At 59.0% G+C, this 19,739-nt stretch overlaps 1 protein-coding gene across 2 annotated transcripts in view; it reads left to right on the forward strand.

Moving 5' to 3' along the window:
* Window positions 1-19,739, forward strand: part of SEMA3F (semaphorin 3F) — a 79,772-nt gene that overhangs the window by 45,667 nt on the left and 14,366 nt on the right. The window contains exons 3-7 of one of the 2 annotated variants that reach the window (XM_067561279.1): window positions 5,312-5,472; window positions 6,468-6,530; window positions 7,465-7,584; window positions 10,338-10,427; window positions 17,740-17,833. In XM_067561279.1, coding sequence (XP_067417380.1) covers window positions 5,312-5,472; window positions 6,468-6,530; window positions 7,465-7,584; window positions 10,338-10,427; window positions 17,740-17,833 — 528 coding nt within the window. The remainder of the gene's footprint in view (window positions 1-5,311; window positions 5,473-6,467; window positions 6,531-7,464; window positions 7,585-10,337; window positions 10,428-17,739; window positions 17,834-19,739) is intronic. The other variant, XM_067561280.1, reaches the window with a different exon arrangement.

Consider the following 19,739-nt stretch of genomic DNA (forward strand, 5'->3'; position numbering starts at 1 on the left):
CTCCCTCTGGGGCCCCCCTGTCCTCCGTGGGTGCAGGGCAGTCGGCTGGCATGCAGCTAGGGGCCGCCCAGGCGCTGATCGGCAGGGGTGTCGCCGCCGCGGTTAGCTGGGAATGCGTGTGCCAGGCGGGCGGGAGCAGGTATTCGTCTGTAATGCTCAGCTCCCGGAGCGCTGAGTCCTGGGGACAGCGCCATCCTTGCTGCCCCGGCAGGCCTGGGGAGGTTGATTTGCCATCTGATGCGTAAATAGCCCTTGGCGAGGTGCTGGGGCCCGGCCCGCCCCTTGGCGCGGCTGGTTCAGGGCGACGTGGAGGGCTGGGCAGAGGGGCATCCCCGCCCTGGCACTGCCCAGGAACCAGCCAGGCCTGCCTGGCACGCCGCCACCTCTCAGGAGTGCAGCTGGGAGCCCAGCCAGAGGGGGGCTTGGGGGCTGATCTAAACTGGAGAGCGGGCATGGATCTGCCCTTGGAGGCAATCCTGGGCCACCAGCCCAGGCAGGAGCTGGCTATTCCCCTGGCAGCCAGGGGCAGGTGGTGGACAAACGCCCCACACAACGTGAGCAGCTGGGCTATTAGCACGGCAAAAATAGCTGTGTCCTTGGCAGTGCCTTGGTGGGGCGGGGAGAGAGGGCGTGTGTGTGCAGAGGCAAACCAGGGGCTGCCAATATCTCCGCCCCCTCGGGAAGGGTGGCATCTGCTACAGACAGCGTCCTGAGCTGGTGTTCTTCCATGAGTTCTCGCCGGGCTTCCCAGCCCTGCCCAGCGCTGGGCCACCCACTTTGCACCACTCTACCGCCTCTCCCCTGCCAGCTCTGCCTCTCGGCCCCTGTCACCTCCTGCCCCGAGGCTCAGTTCCCTCCTGCCCAATGTTGCAGGCAGCCTGGGTAAGTGTCCCCAGGGTGGCCAGGGGCTTCTTGGCCTCCACTGCACAGTCTGCCCGTTACTCTCCACCGGCAGCATGCAGGGTGCGTCTTTGTCAAAGGGTCTCTGGTGTGTGTGGTAAGTGGGTGGATGAATGGGTGGATGGATGGATGGATGGGTGAGTGGATGGATGGATGGATGAGAAGGTGGGTGGATGGGTGCATGGATGGAGGGATGAGAAGGTGGATGGAGGGATGGAGGGATGAGAAGGTGGGTGGATGGATGGGTGGATGGATGGATGAGAAGGTGGGTGGATGGATGGAGGGATGAGAAGGTGGGTGGATGGATGGATGGAGGAATGGGTGAGAAGGTGGGTGGATGGATGGGTGGATGAGAAGGTGGGTGGATGGGTGGATGGATGAGAAGGTGAGTGGATGGATGGATGGATGGATGATAATATTGTACATTTCCTTTCACCCTGAAGGCCCCAAAGACACTTTATGAACTACATTCAGGAGTCAATTAGCCCTGCAATGCAGCTACTTCTGGAGTGTGTTACAACAGCACACTAACAGGGCATGGAAAGCAAAAGAGTTACATGAAACAGCTCGTCATGCGGCATCCCTATTTACACCCTCCACCCTGCTCCTCATCCTCCCTTAGCAGCTATCACCTCCATCTTCAGGGCTGTTACCATTGTTGGTTCATTCATAGAATCCTAGAAGATGGGGCTTGGTAGGGACCTCAGGAGGTCATCTAGTGCAACCCCCTGCTCTTGCCCCCCTGGGAGATGGGGGTGAGGCCCAGGGGGCTGGGGGTGCGAAGAAGAGAAATGATTCAAGGTTAAACTGAGTCATCGGGAAGGGAACCCAGACGTCTTGACCCCACACATTCGCTCTGGTCATCGGGACACTGATGGATGCTTGACTGCTTCCACCTCTCTGCCCGTCAGGGGTTTACGCAGCAAACATACGAGAGTAACACAAACAGACCCAGGGACATGGGAATGGCCCGGCTGGGTCAGATCCAAGGTCCATCCTACCCAGTGTCATGTCTATAGCAGTGGCCAGTACCAGCTGCTTCAGAGAAAGATGCAAGAAGCCCCCAAGCTGACAGCTGTGGGCTAACCTGCCCCAGAAGATGTTCCTTCCTGTCCCCTCCCAGGTGGTGGACAGTTCACACTTGAAGCATGAGAGTTTTTATTGGCACAAATGTCTAATCCGGGCTGCAATGACACTTAGTTCTTGGCCTGGCTGCTGCGCTCCGCTGGCGAGTCCTGCCTGCATGTCGTGGGTTTTAAATGTGCCGGCACAGGGCATCTCCATGCCTTGTGCGCCCAGGAAGGGCTGGCAGCAGGGCTTACTGGTTCCTGTGCATGCCCTCTCCTTCAGCCGTGTGGCCGATGCCCTCCTCACCCAGCGTGTGTGTATCCGCCTGGCTTGGCCGCTGTGGCGCTTGAGGGCTGGAAGAAAGGGTGGTGGGGAGCTTTGCGGCCCCCACCACCAGGCAGGAACCAGACTGGATCTCTGAAGGGCACGGTCTGGTCCATTGTGCTGGCGGGAGGAAAATAGTTGTACCCTTTGCCTGGTACAGGTTACTTCCCTCTCCATGCTGACTCAGGCTCTGCCCACTCCAGAGTAGCAGGTGTCGGCTGTACAGGTAGCTGGCACGGGGGGGGGGGCTCCTTTTTTGCCCCCTCTTTCCAATCCCTTGTGTGGGCACGTCGTACGGCTCATGCTTGAGGGTGATGTGCTGGAGCTGCCGGGCCAGTTGCTGCCTGTGCTGGTTCCATTGCTCGTGTGTCCAGGCAGGTAGCTGGCTGTGATGGGCGAGGGACTGGCCGGGCATGCCTGCTTAGCTTGGTGCCAGAGCCCTCCATGCCGGCCAGCTGACAACACAGCTTGCAGCTCACCGATAGCAAGGGCAGTGCCAGGCACCGGGAGAGCAGGGAGACAAGGCGGGCATGGACCGTGGCCGCTGGGCTACTCATGCCAGCGTGTGCATCTCCTCCCCGACCCGTGCCGGCACCAGCCTTTGCCTTCCGGGAGGGACAAGCATCACCCAGGCTGTGCTCGCGGAGCTGGTCCTGCGTGGTAGCGGCACCGGCGGCCGTGAGATCCGCCGGGCGCACCAGGATCCAGTCGAACCTGTCCAGAGGCTAGGGGCGAATGCATGACATGTTCTGAGCCCAGAGCGACAGCGGGCTGATGATGCTCCTCTGCGAGGTGACCTTGTACCACGCAGGGCGACACCAGAGCGTTGAGTAATCGCTCGGGGAGCGAAAGCAGCACGGTGTGACTTTGGTGACCAGCCGCACACCATAAATAGCGAACGGGTAATGCTCTTTGTTGCTAGAAAATGGGGAAAAGTGTCCAGTGGCAAAGCCACTCCCAGAGCAAGGGACTAGATTTGCGAGGCATGATCCTTTCCTTTAACTGGCTTCCACTCCACGACAGAACTTGCGCCTCTCGTGACTGTCTTTCCTTCGTAGCCTCTTGCAGAGGATTTTATCAAAGGCTTTTTCAGACCCAGATAAACGACGCCACCTGGTTCCCCTCCACCTGCTGGTTTGTGGACATGGGCAGGATTTCTCTGGCGTGGTGAGTCCTGGTTCTCCGACCGCAGATGGTCATCAGCCCCTGGCTCGCCGCTGCTTACTGGCGCATTCGGGGTGGAATTCACCGGCAGATCGGCACCTGCAGGCTCTGGGCGGCCGATTGCCGTGCTTGGTCCATGCTGCCCTTTCTGCCCCCAAACGCACGCAGAGCTCATACGGCCACGCGCTTCCTTCCAGTGCGAATGATCTCCTGCACGCCCATACCCGACAGGGCACTTCTGTTTTCCAGGGCCGTTCATGCAAACAAACACCCGCTCACCAGAATGTTGGCCAATAAGCGAATGCAGGGGGCGTGGAGAGCAAAGAGGAGAGCAGTAGGGCCAATAACGCCACTCAAAATAACATGGTACAAATGGCAAGAATATTCACCATTACTTTTTTATACTGTCTGTCTATCTATCCCCATACACGCCATCTATCTATCTATCTATCTATCTATCTATCTATCTATCTATCCCCATAAACGCCATCTATCTGTCTATCTATCTGTCTATCTATCCCCATACACGCCATCTATCTATCTGTCTGTCTGTCTGTCTGTCTATCCCCATACACACCATCTATCTATCTATCTATCTATCTATCTATCTATCTATATACACACTATCTATCTATCTATCTGTCTATCTGTCTGTCTGTCTATCTATCCCCATACACGCCATCTATCTATCTATCTATCTGTCTGTCTGTCTGTCTGTCTATCCCCATACACGCCATCTATCTATCTATCTACATACACTCTATCTATCTATCTATCTGTCTATCTATCTATCTCCATACACACTATCTATCTATCTATCTATCTATCTATCTGCCTTGGATCTAAAGCTCTTTGCCTCCCTTTAGAGGTGAAGTGGGAGAATTGACTTATGAGGAGAGGCTGAGGGAACTAGGCTTGTTTAGTCTGCAGAAGAGAAGAGTGAGGGGGGATTTGATAGCAGCCTTTAACTACCTGAAAGGGGGTTCCTGGGAGGATGGGGCTAGGCTGTTCTCAGTGGTGGCAGGTAACAGAATAAGGAGCAAGGGTCTCAAGTTGCAGGAGGGGAGGTCTAGGTTGGACATTAGGAAAAAATTTTCCCTAGGCGGATGGTGAAGCGCTGTAATGGGTTACCTAGGGAGGTGGTGGAATCTCCATCCTTAGAGGTTTTTAAGCTGTGGCTTGACAAAGCCCTGGCTGGGATGATTTAGTCGGGGTTGGTCCTGCTGTGAGCAGGGGGTTGCACTAGATACCTCCTGGGGTCCCTTCCATCCTAATCTTCTAGGAGTCTATGCGTTAGCAGATCTCTGGCATCTAACCAGTGGGACTAGCAGAGGCTGCCTGGCTGAGTCGTGTCTCTTGTTCCCAAGTGGCTCTGCCTGTCCTGTGGTGCCCAGCGCTGAGTGAATGAGCCCCGGCTGACAGAGGGGCCATGCCGTGGTGGCTCCCCCATGCCCCACACCAGGGCAGCAAGTGAAGGGGTCATCCCACTGTGCCCTGGTGTGTGTGTGGATCGGGTGCTCAGAGGGGCGCTCAGAGGCTGGGGGGACCCTGGTGTGTGGGTCAGGCGCTCAGAGGGGCTCAGAGGCTGGGGGCCCTGACATGTGGGTCGGGCATTCAGAGGCTGGGGGCCCTGGCGTGGGTGTCATCCTGCCACGTGTGCCCCAGCCCTATTGCACCCCAGAGCTGGGGGGCATGTTTGAACCCTGCTGCTGAGGCTCTGGTGGCGTTACAGCCCTGTCCTGGGGGGTGACTGATCCTGGGGCCTGGGGCGCATGGTCGTTGCTGCCGTGGGTCCCGCTGTGCCTAGAGCCCAGCAGGGATCCTGACCCCCCCCCTTATCTGTGTTTGCCCACAGAGCTGAAGGCCACCGGCACCGCTCACTTCTTCAACTTCCTGCTCAACTCCACGGACTACCGCATCCTGCTGAAGGACGAAGACCACGACCGCATGTACGTGGGCAGCAAGGACTACGTCCTCTCGCTGGACCTGCACGACATCAACCGGGAGCCCCTCATCGTAAGGGTCCTTCCGTCCTGCCCCCGGCCTGGGGAGGGGAGACTCGGGGCTGCTGGGACCCCGCACACGGGGACGCAGAATCAGAGCGGGCGGGGGAAGAACACCAGGGGCTCCCCTCCAGGCCTCTGGCCTGGAGCGAAACGAGTTTGTTCACACCAATCTTTTCCCTGCCACCACGTGGTTCCACCCTGTATTGTGGCAAAGCTGAGTCAGTGCCTGGGGGAGACCTGGGCCCTGGACATCCGGGCCCCAGAAAGCGAGACCCTTGCTGGAGGCTGTGGCCAGTTCTGGGGTCCACACTTCGGCCAGGACGTGGGCCAGCTGGGGGAACGAGTCGGGACCTTGCGGTGGCAGACTTAGGAAACTCAAGAGGCTTAGTTCAGGCAAGAGAAGGCTATCGGGGCGCTTGCTCCTATGCTGGCTAATCCTGCTCAGAGAGGGGCTTGGCCACCCAGTAAAAACACCAGCCCCTGTAGGCAACCTGGCTACTCCCCCAGTGGCATGGTGCCAGCGGTGGGAAATGGGCAGGAAAACCTCAGAGCCGATAAGGCCCTGATGGGGGAGCTCTGCCCAGCACCAACGTCCCCCTATCCACGAACGGCCCTGTGGGGACCGAACTGCCGAGCCTTTTGCGCTCCAGCTCCAAATTCACTAGGGCACCCCCCGGTCAATGTTTTAGGGGGTCCTTCTGCAGCCGGGCCGCACGGCTCAGGGTCTGTGACACGCCTTGGCTCTGGAGTTCAAGCTGTAGCCAATGAAGCGTTTTGTTCTGCCGGGCCCCGCTTCGCTCCCCGGGTGTTGGCCACGCTGGGGCTGGCCCGTAGGACGTTCCCGATGGGAAGCCGGCCGCCCAGACCCTGGCGTGGAGCAGTCTAAGGGGGCGGGGCCTCGGGCTGCGTGGGGTTTGGTGAAATTCAGCCAGATCTAAATGTAGCCCCTGTGAAAGAGCCGAGGTGACCCCCCCCGCCCGCCCCGGGCATTTGTTCTTTTGTCAGATTCACTGGCCTGCGTCCCAGCAGCGGATTGACGAGTGCGTCTTGTCGGGGAAGAACAGCAACGTGAGTACATCCGGGGGGCGCCGGGGGAAAGGTACCTGCTGGCTTGGAGGGCCCCCCCCCCATCACGGGCACTCCGTCGGGTGGGGGGGGTTTGGCCCTTTGAGATCCAAGCTCACTGTGGGAGCTGATGGGCCCGTGGCCGGTGATCGTGACCTGCACCCCAGCGTGGTGATACTGGCACGTGGGTCACCTTGGCTCACCAGTGGACCGGGCGTTGCGAGCCGTGGCCCCTTGGCCCGGTGATTGGCCCGGAGCCCGGCCTGCGGGGGGACCTGAGTTCAGTCCGTGCCACGTGGCTGTGGGCGTCTCGGGGCCCAAGCTCCAGAGCCCTTCGGATGTGGGCGTTGGGGGGGGGGAGGCAGAGGCGCCCCCCTGAAATCTTGCCCAAAGGACGCCTCCATGGAGCTGCTGCCCCCCAACACCTCGCCCCCGCCCAGCTGCGGTGTCACTGCCCATCCCCGAGAGGGGAAGTGGGGCAGGAGTCTGGGGGGCGAGGCCTGGCGCAGGAGCCAACCCCATGCCAGCGGCAGTGAGCAGTGCTGGCTGCCCCCGCTGGTTTGCCCCTCCCTCCCCACGCTGGCAAACGGGCCCCCGCTCAGCCCCCCATCTTGCCCTCCTGCGCTGCACTCCGCGGTGCCCCCTCCCCTGCCCCCGACGCCGGGCGGGGAGCTGCGAACAGGAAGCCTGGCCCCGACCCATGGTCGTTAGCTAACGAGCTGGGCCTAGCTGCCTCCCGCCCGGCGCTGACGCAGCCTCACTGGCTCCCGCCCTGCAGAAGTGCTGGCGGGGATGGGGGGGGGTGTCCCGGCTACTCCAGGCCCAGTATCTCCCAGCAGGGGGCGCTGTGGGGGCGGGGCAGGGCAGGGGGCACTGGCCGTGGGGGTGCAGAGGATCCCACGCGTGCTGCCCCACTTGTTCTCCTCCTGCGTGGCAGGGCGAATGCGGGAACTTCATCCGCCTGATCCAGCCCTGGAACCGGACCCACCTGTACGTCTGCGGGACCGGCGCCTACAACCCCGTCTGCACCTTCGTCAACAGGGGGCGGAAAGCGCAGGTGAGGCGCTGGGGGGAGCGGGGGGCACCGCTCGGCCACGCGCCCTCAGCCGGAGGGGGGGCATCCCCTGGGGGAGCTGGCCTGGGGCATGGTGCGCCCTGCAGCGGGGCCGGGGCGGGTCCCCGGATGGAGGGTAACCCGGTTGTCTTGCCCTATCTGGAATAAGCAGCATGTGATGGCAGGGCCCCGCCACCGTGGCTTGTGGCATCAGTACGTCCCCCCCATTTGGGAGCCACCCAGCCTGTAGCCTGCAGCTGCTTTCTGCCTGGTGGACCCTGCGAGGGGCTACCCGGGATCTCCGGGACAAAGCCAGGCCTGGCACTGTTTAAATTGCAGATCAAAGCACCTGGGGGGGGGCACCCCTAGATTACAGCAGCCCTCTGGTTGCCCCGGAGTCGCTGAACTGCTGGTGGTGGTGGTGGTGGTGGTGGTGGGGGGGTTCATTTTCCGTGGATTTCCTTGGTGTGGGGAATTTCCAGCTTCCTGCAGCATCTTCGAGCCTCTGGAAAGCGGCCGGTAGGGGGGGACCCCCCCGTGCTGGGTTTTCACGATGAAACGTGCCAAGCCCCGGCTCTCGCTGAAGATCTGCCGTAAGCTTCGCTTGCTCCTTGCGATGGGAGAATCCCAGCTTCGGGCCCGGCTGCCTGCAGACCGGCTGGCACGCTCGGCAGCTTAGCTCTGGGTGGCTGGAACCCATCGTTCCCCTTGGCTCTACAAAGCTGGTGGCTGATGCGTTTTGGCGGCGTGGGGCATATGGGGAACGTGGACACGTTTGCATGGCAGGCGGTCAGGTAGCCATGGGGCGGGAGGGAAGGACGGATACAGGAGGGAGAGGATGTGTAGCACATTTCACTTCTCTTTACACTAGTGAATTCTTCGGGTCTGCCTCTAAGACGGGCTCACGCCCTCGGAGTCACGGTGCTGGGCGTGGGGGGCGTATTAAAACGTGAAATATACAAAAATCCGGTGCTGCTCCTCCGTTCACTTCCGCTGGCTTTGCTAGCGCTGAGCACTGTGTGATCACGTCCCCTCCGCACAGCGACGTGAGGAGCGGGACTCTCGTTTTCCGGGTCACAGCAGTTTTCCGGGTCATTTTTCGGTCCCGTGAACACGGCCATCTGTGTCTGCAAACGGCTGCCTTGATAATGCCGAGCAGGGCCTGGTGGGCTGGCTGGCCGGCGGAGGAGAAAGCAGTGGGGCACAGTGGGGGGAGATTCGCGGTGTATTTGCCAGGCCTGGAACAGAGGTGGGCCCTAACGGCCTGCAGGGCAAGCCCTTCGTCCGAGAATCTCAGCCCAATTCTTCAGCGGCGGCTCGCCCGCCAGATTTGACTCCTGCTCCTTGCAGCACCCCTCGGCAGAATATGCATCGCCCGGCATTTCTCCCGACTGGCTGACGTGTACGTCTGTGTAACAGCGCCGCCTGGGGACTCCTGCCGTGTCATGGACTGCGCTGGATCCTGGCTCACGCCTGCCTGACTCTGGTTACGCGTATCCGGTTTATCGCTCATGACCGAATGCGCATGCACCTTGGCAAGAAATGGACACTCACCTTCTTGGCTTTCTGCATGCCCTAGAGGATGGGGGCTGGGACAGAGGGGCTCCCCCCACATCGACATCCTCCATTCCAGCCTGCAGGGCTGTCCGCCTGTGGCCCCTCCCTCCTCTGAGGGGATGGGCGTTCCTTTCTGAGAGGCTCCGCCCACCACCACCCAGGATTCAAATAGGCTGCAGGCCCCGCCCTTACTGGAGCGGGTAGGGCCTCTTGGTGGTGGTGTGCTCTGCCCACCAGTGCTGGGATCCCGGTGGGCTGCCAGCAGCACAGCACCGCACCGCAGTCTGTGGGAGAGAAGCCTGGCGGTGACGCTATCCATCTGGTGACTAGAGAAGGAGGAGCTGGCCCCACGCAGCAGCTTTGTGGGATTGGGACCATCTCTAGGTCCCTGATCATCCTCATGCTCCAGGGCGAGAGCTGCGGTCAGGAAGGGATTTCCCAGCCATGCTACGGAACTGGGGGTTCCGCACTACTCCCAGCTGAGACAGGAGCCCTCCTCAGAGGTCAGGTGTGCCCCATCCGCCAGGGTGGCACCTCGTGCGTAGTGCCCATGGGCACCCGGGGGCAGACCTGGTTGATTGTGGGGTAAGGGCTGGGAAGCCCCAAGGCTCCTCGAACCCCAGGCCAACACCAGGGTGTTTGCTGCTGTCTGGGCCTCTGGCAGCGACGGGCAGGGAAAAGGGCTCGGTTATGAGGATTGAGCCGGGCTCATGGGATTTGGCCACGGGCAACCGCAGAGCCAGGCCAGGACCCAGCCCCGCTGGAGCCAGGATTCCCTGAGGTTTAACCGAGGGTCTCAATCCTTCCCCCTGCCCCACTGTCCCTGAGCGCTCTCCCTGGGTGGGGGAGGCGTGATCATCAGAGGGGGCTTGTTACAGATCTGTAGGTCTGCTCTGTGTCAGTCCGGGGCAAAGCAGGCCCATCCAGCGCGTGTGTGGCACGCACACGTGCCACGCCCGCCCACGCCAGGCCCGCGCCCTTGCCATCCCCAGCACACGGCCGCTCCGGCACGCGGGTGCGATTGCACGCAGCACGCACGAGTGCCCTGTGCCCGGGATGCTGTAGGCACCGGGGCAGGCGCGCTGGCCGGGGGAGTCTCGTGCCCCCCTCCCGCCGCCCTAGCGACCATCCCCGCCCACCCCCCTGGGTGGCTTCTGACCCCGCCGGCTCTAACTCTCTGCCCTGCTCCTTCTCCTCAGGCTTTTGCATTGAGCCAAAGCGTCCAGCCGGGAGGACGGGGAAGCCGAGCTGCTGACTCCTCCCACAGCCTGACACCAGCAGAACGCAAGGTGGGACTCGCACTCAGACCCCCCCCCAAGGGCAGGAGCCGGCAACCCCCAGGGTGCGCCTGGCCTCCCTAACCCCCCCTCATGGCATGCACCTAACCGCTAACCCGGCCAGGCATGCCCCTTGCAACGGCTGGGCCATCCATGCCACCTGCCCGGCACAGAGCATGCCCCCCAGAGCAGCCGGTCCCTGCCTCTCTGACTAACACCTTCCTTCCCCAGGCCTTGCTCCGGGCTCGCAGCTCAGGGCCCTGGGCCGCGTCGGGAACAGAGCCCCTGCTGCTTGCAGGGCTGGGGGGACAGCGGAAATTGGGCCTCATTTTTTGTTTAGCCTACCGGTATTCTCGTGGGTCCTCTTGCACCTGGGTCTTTGGGCGGATGGCACGGCCCGCCGGCCTGGCAGGGACGCAGAGAAAGCTCCGGCTGGAAGCGGCTTGTGTTGTGTAACCGGGATTGGGGGCCAGATCGGCCGGGGGACCGGCGTTTCCAGAAGGCATGGTTCCAAGGCCCTGCCCCGGACAGTGTCTCTTCGACAAGACCCTCTTCCCGCCAGACTAATGGCCTGGCGCCGGGGTTCGCCCGGGTTTGCGTGGCTGGCTCTCGGGGTGCCGGGAGGAATCAGGAGGTCACGCCGTGCCGGGGTGACGTTCAGCTTCTTCTGAGCTGTGATTTCCCCTTCGCGACTCTCCTCCTGCGCCCTGAGCCCCACCCTCAACGCGCCCGTACGAGGACATCCACTCGTCCCTCCTGGCTGCAGCTGCACCCAGAGCCCGTTCCAGGGGGTTCAGGAGTCCAGGCCGGTTCTTTCCCCCTCCCCAGGGGCTGCACCCAGAGCCGGTTCCAGGGGGTTCAGGAGTCCAGGCCGGTTCTTTCCCCCTCCCCAGGGGCTGCCCCCAAAAGCCTGTTCCAGGGGGTTCAGGAGTCCCGGCCGGTTCTTTCCCCCTCCCCAGGGGCTGCCCCCAAAAGCCCGTTCCAGGGGGTTCAGGAGTCCAGGCCGGTTCTTTCCCCCTCCCCAGGGGCTGCACCCAGAGCCGGTTCCAGGGGGTTCAGGAACCCAGGCCAGTTCTTTCCCCCTCCCCAGGGGCTGCCCCCAAAAGCCCATTCCAGGGGCACAGACATCCAGGCCAGTTCTTTCCCCCAGAGGGTTCCTGTCCTCGCTGTGGGCCTTCACCCTGGCTCTGTGAGGCGGCTGGGGCTGGGGCGAAGGTGCCGGTCCCCTTGCAGACCCGGCCAGCCCCCCGCACGAGCGAACTGCGCAGCAGCCGGCCACCCTGTGAGAACGTCCCCGGCCCTGCGTCGCCTCCTGCGGGCGCCTCTCTGAACCGCTGCAATCTCCAGGCTCTGCCCGGGCGGGGCTTCCCCTGGCAGGTTTCGGTGAAAGGCCCCCGGCCGGTTGGGGTTGGAAGCAGAGCGACGTGAGCCGAACCCCGGCATTCAATGAGCTCCTCGCCATGCTCTGCCGGGGGGCCGGCTCAGAAAGCAGGTGCTGGGCGAGATCTGAACCCAGGCCTCAGGGACGGCTCTCCCGCAGGGGCGGGGCCTCGGGGGAATTGGGAGAGGGTCCCTCCGCTGGGGCGTCTGCGGGGCTGGAGCTGGCACCCTAGAGCGTGGGGGCAAAGGGGCTAATGCAGATGATGCCCGCGCCAGCAATGCTCACCTGGAGTGGGCAGGTGAACACCTGCGGGCACAGTGCGGGCGCCTTCCGCAACAGGTCCAGCGGATGCCCCCTCACCTGCACCCTCCTTCCCCCCCCCACCATCACCCTGGTAGCCCCCCTCCCCATCATGTTTTCTATAAACAGCTTCTGCAGCTGAAAGCCAGCTAGCGCTGCTGGTCGGTTTCAGCGGGTTAAGGTCAATGTCGACTGCAAAAATCATTCCCGGCAGCGTGATTGGGGGTGGGGGGCTGCAGGGCTGGGAGACCCTTGTACTGCTTCCCTGCACCGAGCCACAGCTCCCCCTCGGCAGCCTTCAGGAGGGAACCTGAGCTGCCCAGCCCCCCACCTTCCCCCCATCATTTTTAGTTGCGGGGTGGATTTAGAAGGTCCCGCAGTGTTTGTGTCCTGCTGGACAGCGCCCCGCAGTGCAGGAGGGCAGCCAGCAGGAGGCACCGCCAGGACACGGGCACGTCCCATGCCCCACCGCCTTCTCCACGAGGCAGTTGGCAGGTTTTTCGCTGAGAGCCTGGAGACCAAAGCCCCCGCACGGCACCGGTGGGCAGGGCCCGGCGAGTCCCGCCATGCCCCTCACACACGCACGCCTCTCCCAGGCTCAGAGAACACCCCCTGCCCACGCCTGGCTGGCATCTCTCGGCTGGCACCAACCCCCCGAGGGTCTCAGACGCTGGTTCCTGTGCCGGTTCCAGATCGGCCTCCTCCCCTCCCCCCCCGCATGGGCCGAAGCAGGTGGGGGCACACCTGCCTGGCGGGGTGCAGGAGGAACCACCAGCGAGGGGCCGAGTCACCGGCATGGGGAACAGCTCCCCAAAGCAGCCGTCGGGCGGTGGGGCTCACACAGGCCTGGGCACCCCCCTCCCACCACTGCCTCCTGGGTGCGGCCTGGTGCTCGGCCCTCTCTCTGCCATCCCAGGGCAGGGCAGAGGTGGCAGGTCCTCCCCATTCCTGGGCCTTCTCTGCCCCTCTCTGTCCCCGCCCCGCATGAGTATCTCCTCTCCCTGAATTCCTCCCCCGGGACAGACCTAACCCGGCTGCAGTCCAGGCTCCCATATGGATGGGTGGATGCGGGGCCTGGCATTTGACTGGTGTTCCCCACGTACCCCCCCTTGGCACATGGCTCTCCTCCAAGCACTGGTCTGCTGCAGCCCCAAACCCCTCAGCATCGTCGCCCCTCTGCCAGAGAGAAGTCATGCGTCCCTGTCAGGGCAACAGCACCTTCCCTGCTGGGCCGCGGGCGGCCTGGACTGGGCTAGGGGCAGGAGCCCCCGTGACAGGCAGAGAGCAGTCACCAGGAGGTGCCCCCTCTGAGCCAGCCCCTGCCTGACGCCAGGCCTGGGTTGCCCCGGATAGCTAATAAAGACATTCCCCGCTAGAACTAGGTGACTCCCGCAAATGCCAACGGGCCGCGGGACAGCTCGATTCACGTGAGATTTCCGGAGGGTCGGTTCTCAAAGTGGCAGCTCCTGGAGTCATGTGATTATGGGAGGAACTCAGCTTGCATCTCGTGGCAGTTTTCCCTGATGTAGAGAAAAGCCGGGAAGCTTGACTGCCAAGGACTCCAGCCCCACGAGGCAATGGTTTGGAAGCCAGAATTTTTTTTTTGGTAACGGCTGGTTATTCATGAGTAGGTTTTACTTTGTGTGACTGTTCAGGGGATGGTCGTGCCTGAGAGACTCTGCCTTTTATCACGCTCTTCGTCACACGGTCTTCTCTTTAAAACGCTTCAGTCGTCCAGTCAGGGAGCAGAAAAAAAATGCCACGTGGCTTTCGGGGACCAATCAACGCACATGGGAATCAGTGGCGGTGACGTTCCCACACGACGGGTCTGCCCATTCCAACTAGGAACTCAATTCGGGAAGATCAAAGTTGACGCGAGAAGGAAAAACGGGTTAAATTTCCTGGCTGAATTATTCACAATAAAGGAGGTGCCCGGCGCTGGGTCGGTTTCCAGTAGCCCTGAATTAAATTGCAGCTGACGTTCGTGCGAGCAGAAATCTCAGTCGGGCTGCTTCTGCGTGTGGGACGCTGTGTGTTTGTATGCAGGGCCCATGGGATATAAGTGTGTGTCGTAGCTGTTGGGATGGCGAGAGGACGTGCACGGTTTTACCTCCTCCCCGTTGATGTGCGTGGGCCCAGTGAAGCGAGTTGCTTGTGTTACACGCTGTCACCGTGCTGTGATCTTTTTCATTCATCCCAATGTAACGTCCCTGTATTACACTAGCGCTTCTCATTTGTGTGACTCTGAGACATGGATGAGCTCAGCTGTTCTTTGTTTTATACCCCTATGACCAGCTAACTGCTAAGGATATAGTTACAAAACACAGGCCTTTACAGGCAGGTTTGAATATCTATATTCTGTATACTAACATCAGCATTTAGCTATTTGAATTCTGTGTCTTTCACTTCCAGCCCTTCAAATCCTCCCATTTCAAAATTGCTACCGTGCTACAAAGCCCGTAACCTACCCTCTTTTTCATCCTCTCGTTAGTCAAGTCTTCGCGGAACATTCCAACAATCAGCAGCGATTATGTTACGGATAGCTTATATTCAAGCAGACCATCTGGACTAGATACGGTTGAAATGTTCCACCGGAAAGTTTTTCCATTGAAAAGTAGTGGGCTTTTTTATACCCCGTTTTTTGGGGGGTCACAAATCATGGCCATTTTTGGTTTCCTGCAAACATCTCTGTGGCTTTTTCATGGCAATTTTTATCCAAAAGGTTATCAAAGCGCCCGCCACATTTTTTGTTTCCCAAGTTGCAGGCAACAAACAGTTGCGACGACCGTTTGGATAATGGTTTCAATTTCAAACAGACTGCAAACCAGTTTGCAAAAAAAGAAAAAAATGGGTCAATTTCAAACCCTTCAAAATGAAACCAGCTTCAGCGTTTTGCACTCTACTGGTTTTTTCAGCCAGCTTTAAGCAGGACTGGATCTTGGATTTCATGCAAAAAGCAGAGGACACCTTGTCAGGTTATGTGAATGGGTGCGTGAATTTTCCTCGAAATGCAGAGATGAGGGATACACATAACTTTCCTCTCACAAGTGCTGGCAAGGCATGAAAGCGGGCTAGGTTAGTGCGGTTGGGCCGGTGTGATATTGCATTCGAGGATGGTTTGTACCATGCTGCCTTATAAAATAGCATTAGTCAGGGACGATGAGACAACTGAGACTCCACAGATACACAGGGAAATAGGCATTGCCAGATTGGATCAGAACCGAGTCCATCCAGCCCGGCGGCCCATCACTGACACAGTCCCATCGTTGTTGTGGTGATAATACGAGGTGCTATAGTTAAATGACATGGTGATGGTCTGGCTGCCTAGGAGCTCAGAGGTAGTTCAAAGGGCTGGCATCCATTTGAACTCTAGTCCGTTTCAATCATGAGCGAACGGACATTTCCGGCCCTGCCCCTGCCAGGTGTGTGGTGTTACAATCACACTTTCTTTTCTCTTCATGTTGCTTTTCTCGGCCATCGCTGTGGGGGAAACGTACTCGGTAGCGGGAGAAGCTGGTGAATGTCTGGGCTGCGTGAAAGGTGTCAGCCCAGTTGAGCCCCCGGTTTAGCAATCCCTGGTGTAGACAACTGGGACAGGTGAAGCCAACACACATGGCAGACAGGGGTAGGCTCAGTTGGTGCAAACGGCAATTTAGCGCAGCGTACACGGAGAGTTGCACTGGTGCAGCTACAGCGGTGGCTGGCTGGACTTGGGAAAAGTCACGAGTACAGACCAGTCCTAATTAAATATGGCCCCCATTCAGCAAAACACTTCAGCACATGCTTAAACTTTACATTTAAAAGTTACCGCTGCTGCCGACTCTCGCCGTTTTATTGCAAATTTTGCAGTTCCTGGAGAATTTGTTTAAAGCTCCAGCCGGGACATCAAGAGATTGCAGGAGAATCTTGGCTTTCATTCAAAGTAAATGGGCATTTCTAGCCTTCCTGGTTGCAGAGAAAAGCTTGAAAACATGATGCGAGTGCTGCCCAAAAAGCTTGGAAACTGAAAATCAAAGAAAAACAATCCCAAAATAATTCGGGTTTTTTTTAAAATCTCATGATTTTTAAGCCAATCTCATGATTTTGGCCGGCCAGATTAATGATTGTTCAACATTTACAGCAATGCCTGAGTTAAACGCATGCTTAAGTGTTTTGTTGAACAGGGATGGTTTGCTGACTTGAGACCTATGTGATGGGGAAAACTGTGAAAGTGACTATTTCCCAAGAGAGGTCAACTGTACGAAGTAAATAAACTGCCACACTGCTGGGAATGCCATCCTAGGGGGCAGTACTTCCTGGACTGCAGCATTAGGGGGCGGTACTTCCTGGATTGCAGTACTGGTGGGTGGAACTTCCTGGAATGAAATCACCCAGTATTGGTGGCACACTGTAGTGTGAGGATAGGTCATGTACCCTGAGCTCCCCATTTGATCTTCCTACACCTGTTTACCTAGAGACACTTTCAGTCCCCACCCCCTGTGCTTCCTACTTTGCCGTTCTTTGGAGTTTAATTAGCAGACAATAATTGTGGCATTGCATGCAAAGGAGGAAAGGCTGTGGAGGCCCTTAAAACCGTTGCCGCTTGTCCTGGAACGTCATTTCCTTATCAGCCGCCGAGACAGCCCTCGCTGGAATTGCTTCTGGTTTTGTTCTAACCCAGGATGCCATCAAAAGGCCAGTTGCTGACAGCCAGCGGCATTCCTGAAAATCAATCACTCTCTCTGTAGCTGTAATAACATGCCAGGGCCTCCAACTGGCTCTGCTCTCACGAGCTAAGCAGGGCCAAGCCCGGCGGATATTTTGATGGGAGATTGTCTGTTGAAAATGAGTGACTCATCAGGTCTTCTTGGCTTCGGGTCAGCCCCCCAGCGGAAGGCCATTGCTCGGGTGAGAGGCAAGAGCTGTCAGCTAGTGGCTGCTACTGCTGTAATAAACGTGCGTGCAATGCTGTGCCACGTGGAAAGGCAGGACAGAGGTGTGTCCCAACGTGGCCAGGCAGGGGTGCCACCCCCTGAGGTCACCCCGCCACTGACTCTCGCAGGATGAATGGGAAAGACAGAAGGCCAACGTTGTCCTTCAACGGCCAGGTGCCGTGATGGGGCAGCCCTGGGGCAATCCCTGAGCAAACTGAGGCTTCTGCCGATGAGAGTTTTGTCTAGTGACCATCGCCGTGAATAGGGAACTGGCCGCACCCAGCGGCGCTGGAGTCATAGGCCCTCACCACTCCGCTTCACCGACATTTTTCATCAGCTGGTGCTTCCTAGTGGCTTTCGGGCTGCGCTCCAGCTGGAGTTTGGTGCCGGAGCTGGGACACGTTAAGGATCCCAGGCCATCAGTCCCAGAGGGGAAGCGGAAACCCCCATGTCCCACTCAAATTCCACCTCGGCCATGGTAATTCTGTCCTGTCTCTGACTTGGCCACTGCAGTTCCAGAATTCTCCTTCATTGCCTGCTGTTCACTATGTGCCGCGGGGCTGCAGGCTGATAAACAGCTGCTGGGTTCCCCCCAGAGGGGGTGGCATGTCACTGCTGGGTCAGGTGAGGCTTGTGAGCCCAGTGGAGTTATAAAAGCGCTTTGGGGATCCTCTAACCTATGGAGGCGGAAGGGGCGGGTGTAACGGGCTCCCTCCTCGTTCTGTTCCAGGATTATATCTTCTACCTGGAGCCGGAGAAGCTGGAATCAGGGAAAGGAAAGTGCTCCTATGACCCCAAGCTGGACAGCGTCTCAGCGTTGATAAGTGAGTCCTTCTCTCTTGCAGCTGCAGTGCCGCTGGCTGGGGGCCGCTCTGGCTGGGTCCGGGGGGGGCTCCAGAGGGAAACCCAGCCTGCCCTCCTCCTCTCTGGGAGGTCGCCAGATGGCAGGCCTTGGCACGGGCAGCGAGATCAGGGAAGCCCTGTGCTGGGGACGTCCACCCCTGTATTCGGGAGGGAGGGATGGAAAGACCAGCTGAGCCGGTAGGTTGGGTGATCTCCCCTCTCGGGTCAATGACAAAAGGGAATGGACCGTGTTTCGTAGAGCAGCAGCAGCTGATCCGATACTGCCTGGCACCCGCTGGCAAGTACTGAAGGGTCTCAGGACTTCTCATGGCTCCTGCATTAACCAGACACAAGGTCCATTCAAACCCGTCCCTTCTTGCTAAGATGACACTGACTTAGAGCCCCCTGGGCCCCGCATGTCCCTCTGTCTCTCTCCTCCTTCGCCCCTTCTACCTCTTGTCTTTCTACCTCCCTTTCCCCTTCCCTGTCCCATCTCCTTTCGTTTCCGTTGCTGACCCAGAGAAGCTGCCTGCGGCAGTCAGGGAAATAGCGACGCTGCCAGGAGTGATGGGAAAATGCAGCCAACCCGTGTCCAATCCATAGATCACCAGGCCAGAAGGGAGCGTTCTGATGATCTAGCCTGACCTCCCGTACAACGCAGGCCAGCCGACTGCCCTGAACTAATCCCAGTGTGCACTAGAGCAGATCTCTTAGCAAAACATCCCCTCTTGCTTTAAAACTGGCTAATGACGGAGGATCTGCCACCATCCAGGCAAGCTGTCCTCGTGGGTAATGAGAGCCGATGTCCGGACATTGAAGCTCGACAAAATTCAGATTAGAAATACCCACGTTTTGTAACGGCAAGGGCATGACCCAGCATCACCCCACTCCTGTATCTTTTCTAGCCACAAACTGCTCAGAGACTGGCTGCTGATCAAACACCTGGTGCAATTGACTTCCAGCATTCTCCCCACCGGCCGTTCAAATGTGCGCACCTCTGTACGTACTGTGCCACCCACTCCCCAGCTCACTCAGCCAAGAATGGGGAGGCAGAAGGTATCTTCCCTCTGAGAGATCTCTCCTGGCGCTGGCCCTGACAACCATCGAATCCTAGAATCCTGGTGGATGAGGGTTGGAAGGGACCCCAGGAGGTATCTAGTCCCACCCACTGCTCAAAGCAGGACCAACCCCAACTAAATCATCCCAGCCAGGGCTTTGTCAAACCGGGCCTTAAAAACCTCTAAGGATGGAGATTCCACCACCTCCCTAGGTAACCCATTCCAGTGCTTCACCACCCTCCGAGGGAAAAACTTTTTCCTAATGTCCAACCTAGACCTCCCCCACTGCAACTTGAGACCATTGCTCCTAGTTCTGCCATCTGCCACCACTGAGAACAGCCTAGCTCCATCCTCCCTGGAACCCCCTTTCAGGTAGTTAAAGGCTGCTATCAAATCCCCCCTCATTCTTCTCTTCTGCAGACTAAACAAGCCCAGTTCCCTCAGCCTCTCCTCATAAGTCCTGTGCTTCAGCCCCCTAATCATTTTTGTTGCCCTCCGCTGGACTCTCTCCAACTTGTCTACATCCTTTTTGTAGTGGGGGGCCCAAAACTGGACACAATACTCCAAATGCGGCCTTACCAATGCCGAATAGAGGGGAATAATCACTTCCCGTGACCTGCTGGCAATGCTCCTCCTAATACAGCCCAATATGCTATTAGCCTTCTTGGCAACCAGGGCACACTGCAGACTCATATCCAGCTTTTTATCCACTGTTACCCCCAGGTCCTTTTCTGCAGAACTGCTGCCTAGCCCGTCAGTCCCCAGTCTGTAGCTGTGCATGGGATTCTTCCGTCCTAAGTGGAGGACTCTGCACTTTTCTTTGTTGAAC

The sequence above is a fragment of the Emydura macquarii genome, unplaced genomic scaffold, assembly GCF_026122565.2.
Source record: "Emydura macquarii macquarii isolate MOO-44397 ecotype Brisbane River unplaced genomic scaffold, CSIRO-AGI_Emac_v2 contig_2369, whole genome shotgun sequence".
Classification (NCBI taxonomy): domain Eukaryota; kingdom Metazoa; phylum Chordata; order Testudines; family Chelidae; genus Emydura; species Emydura macquarii.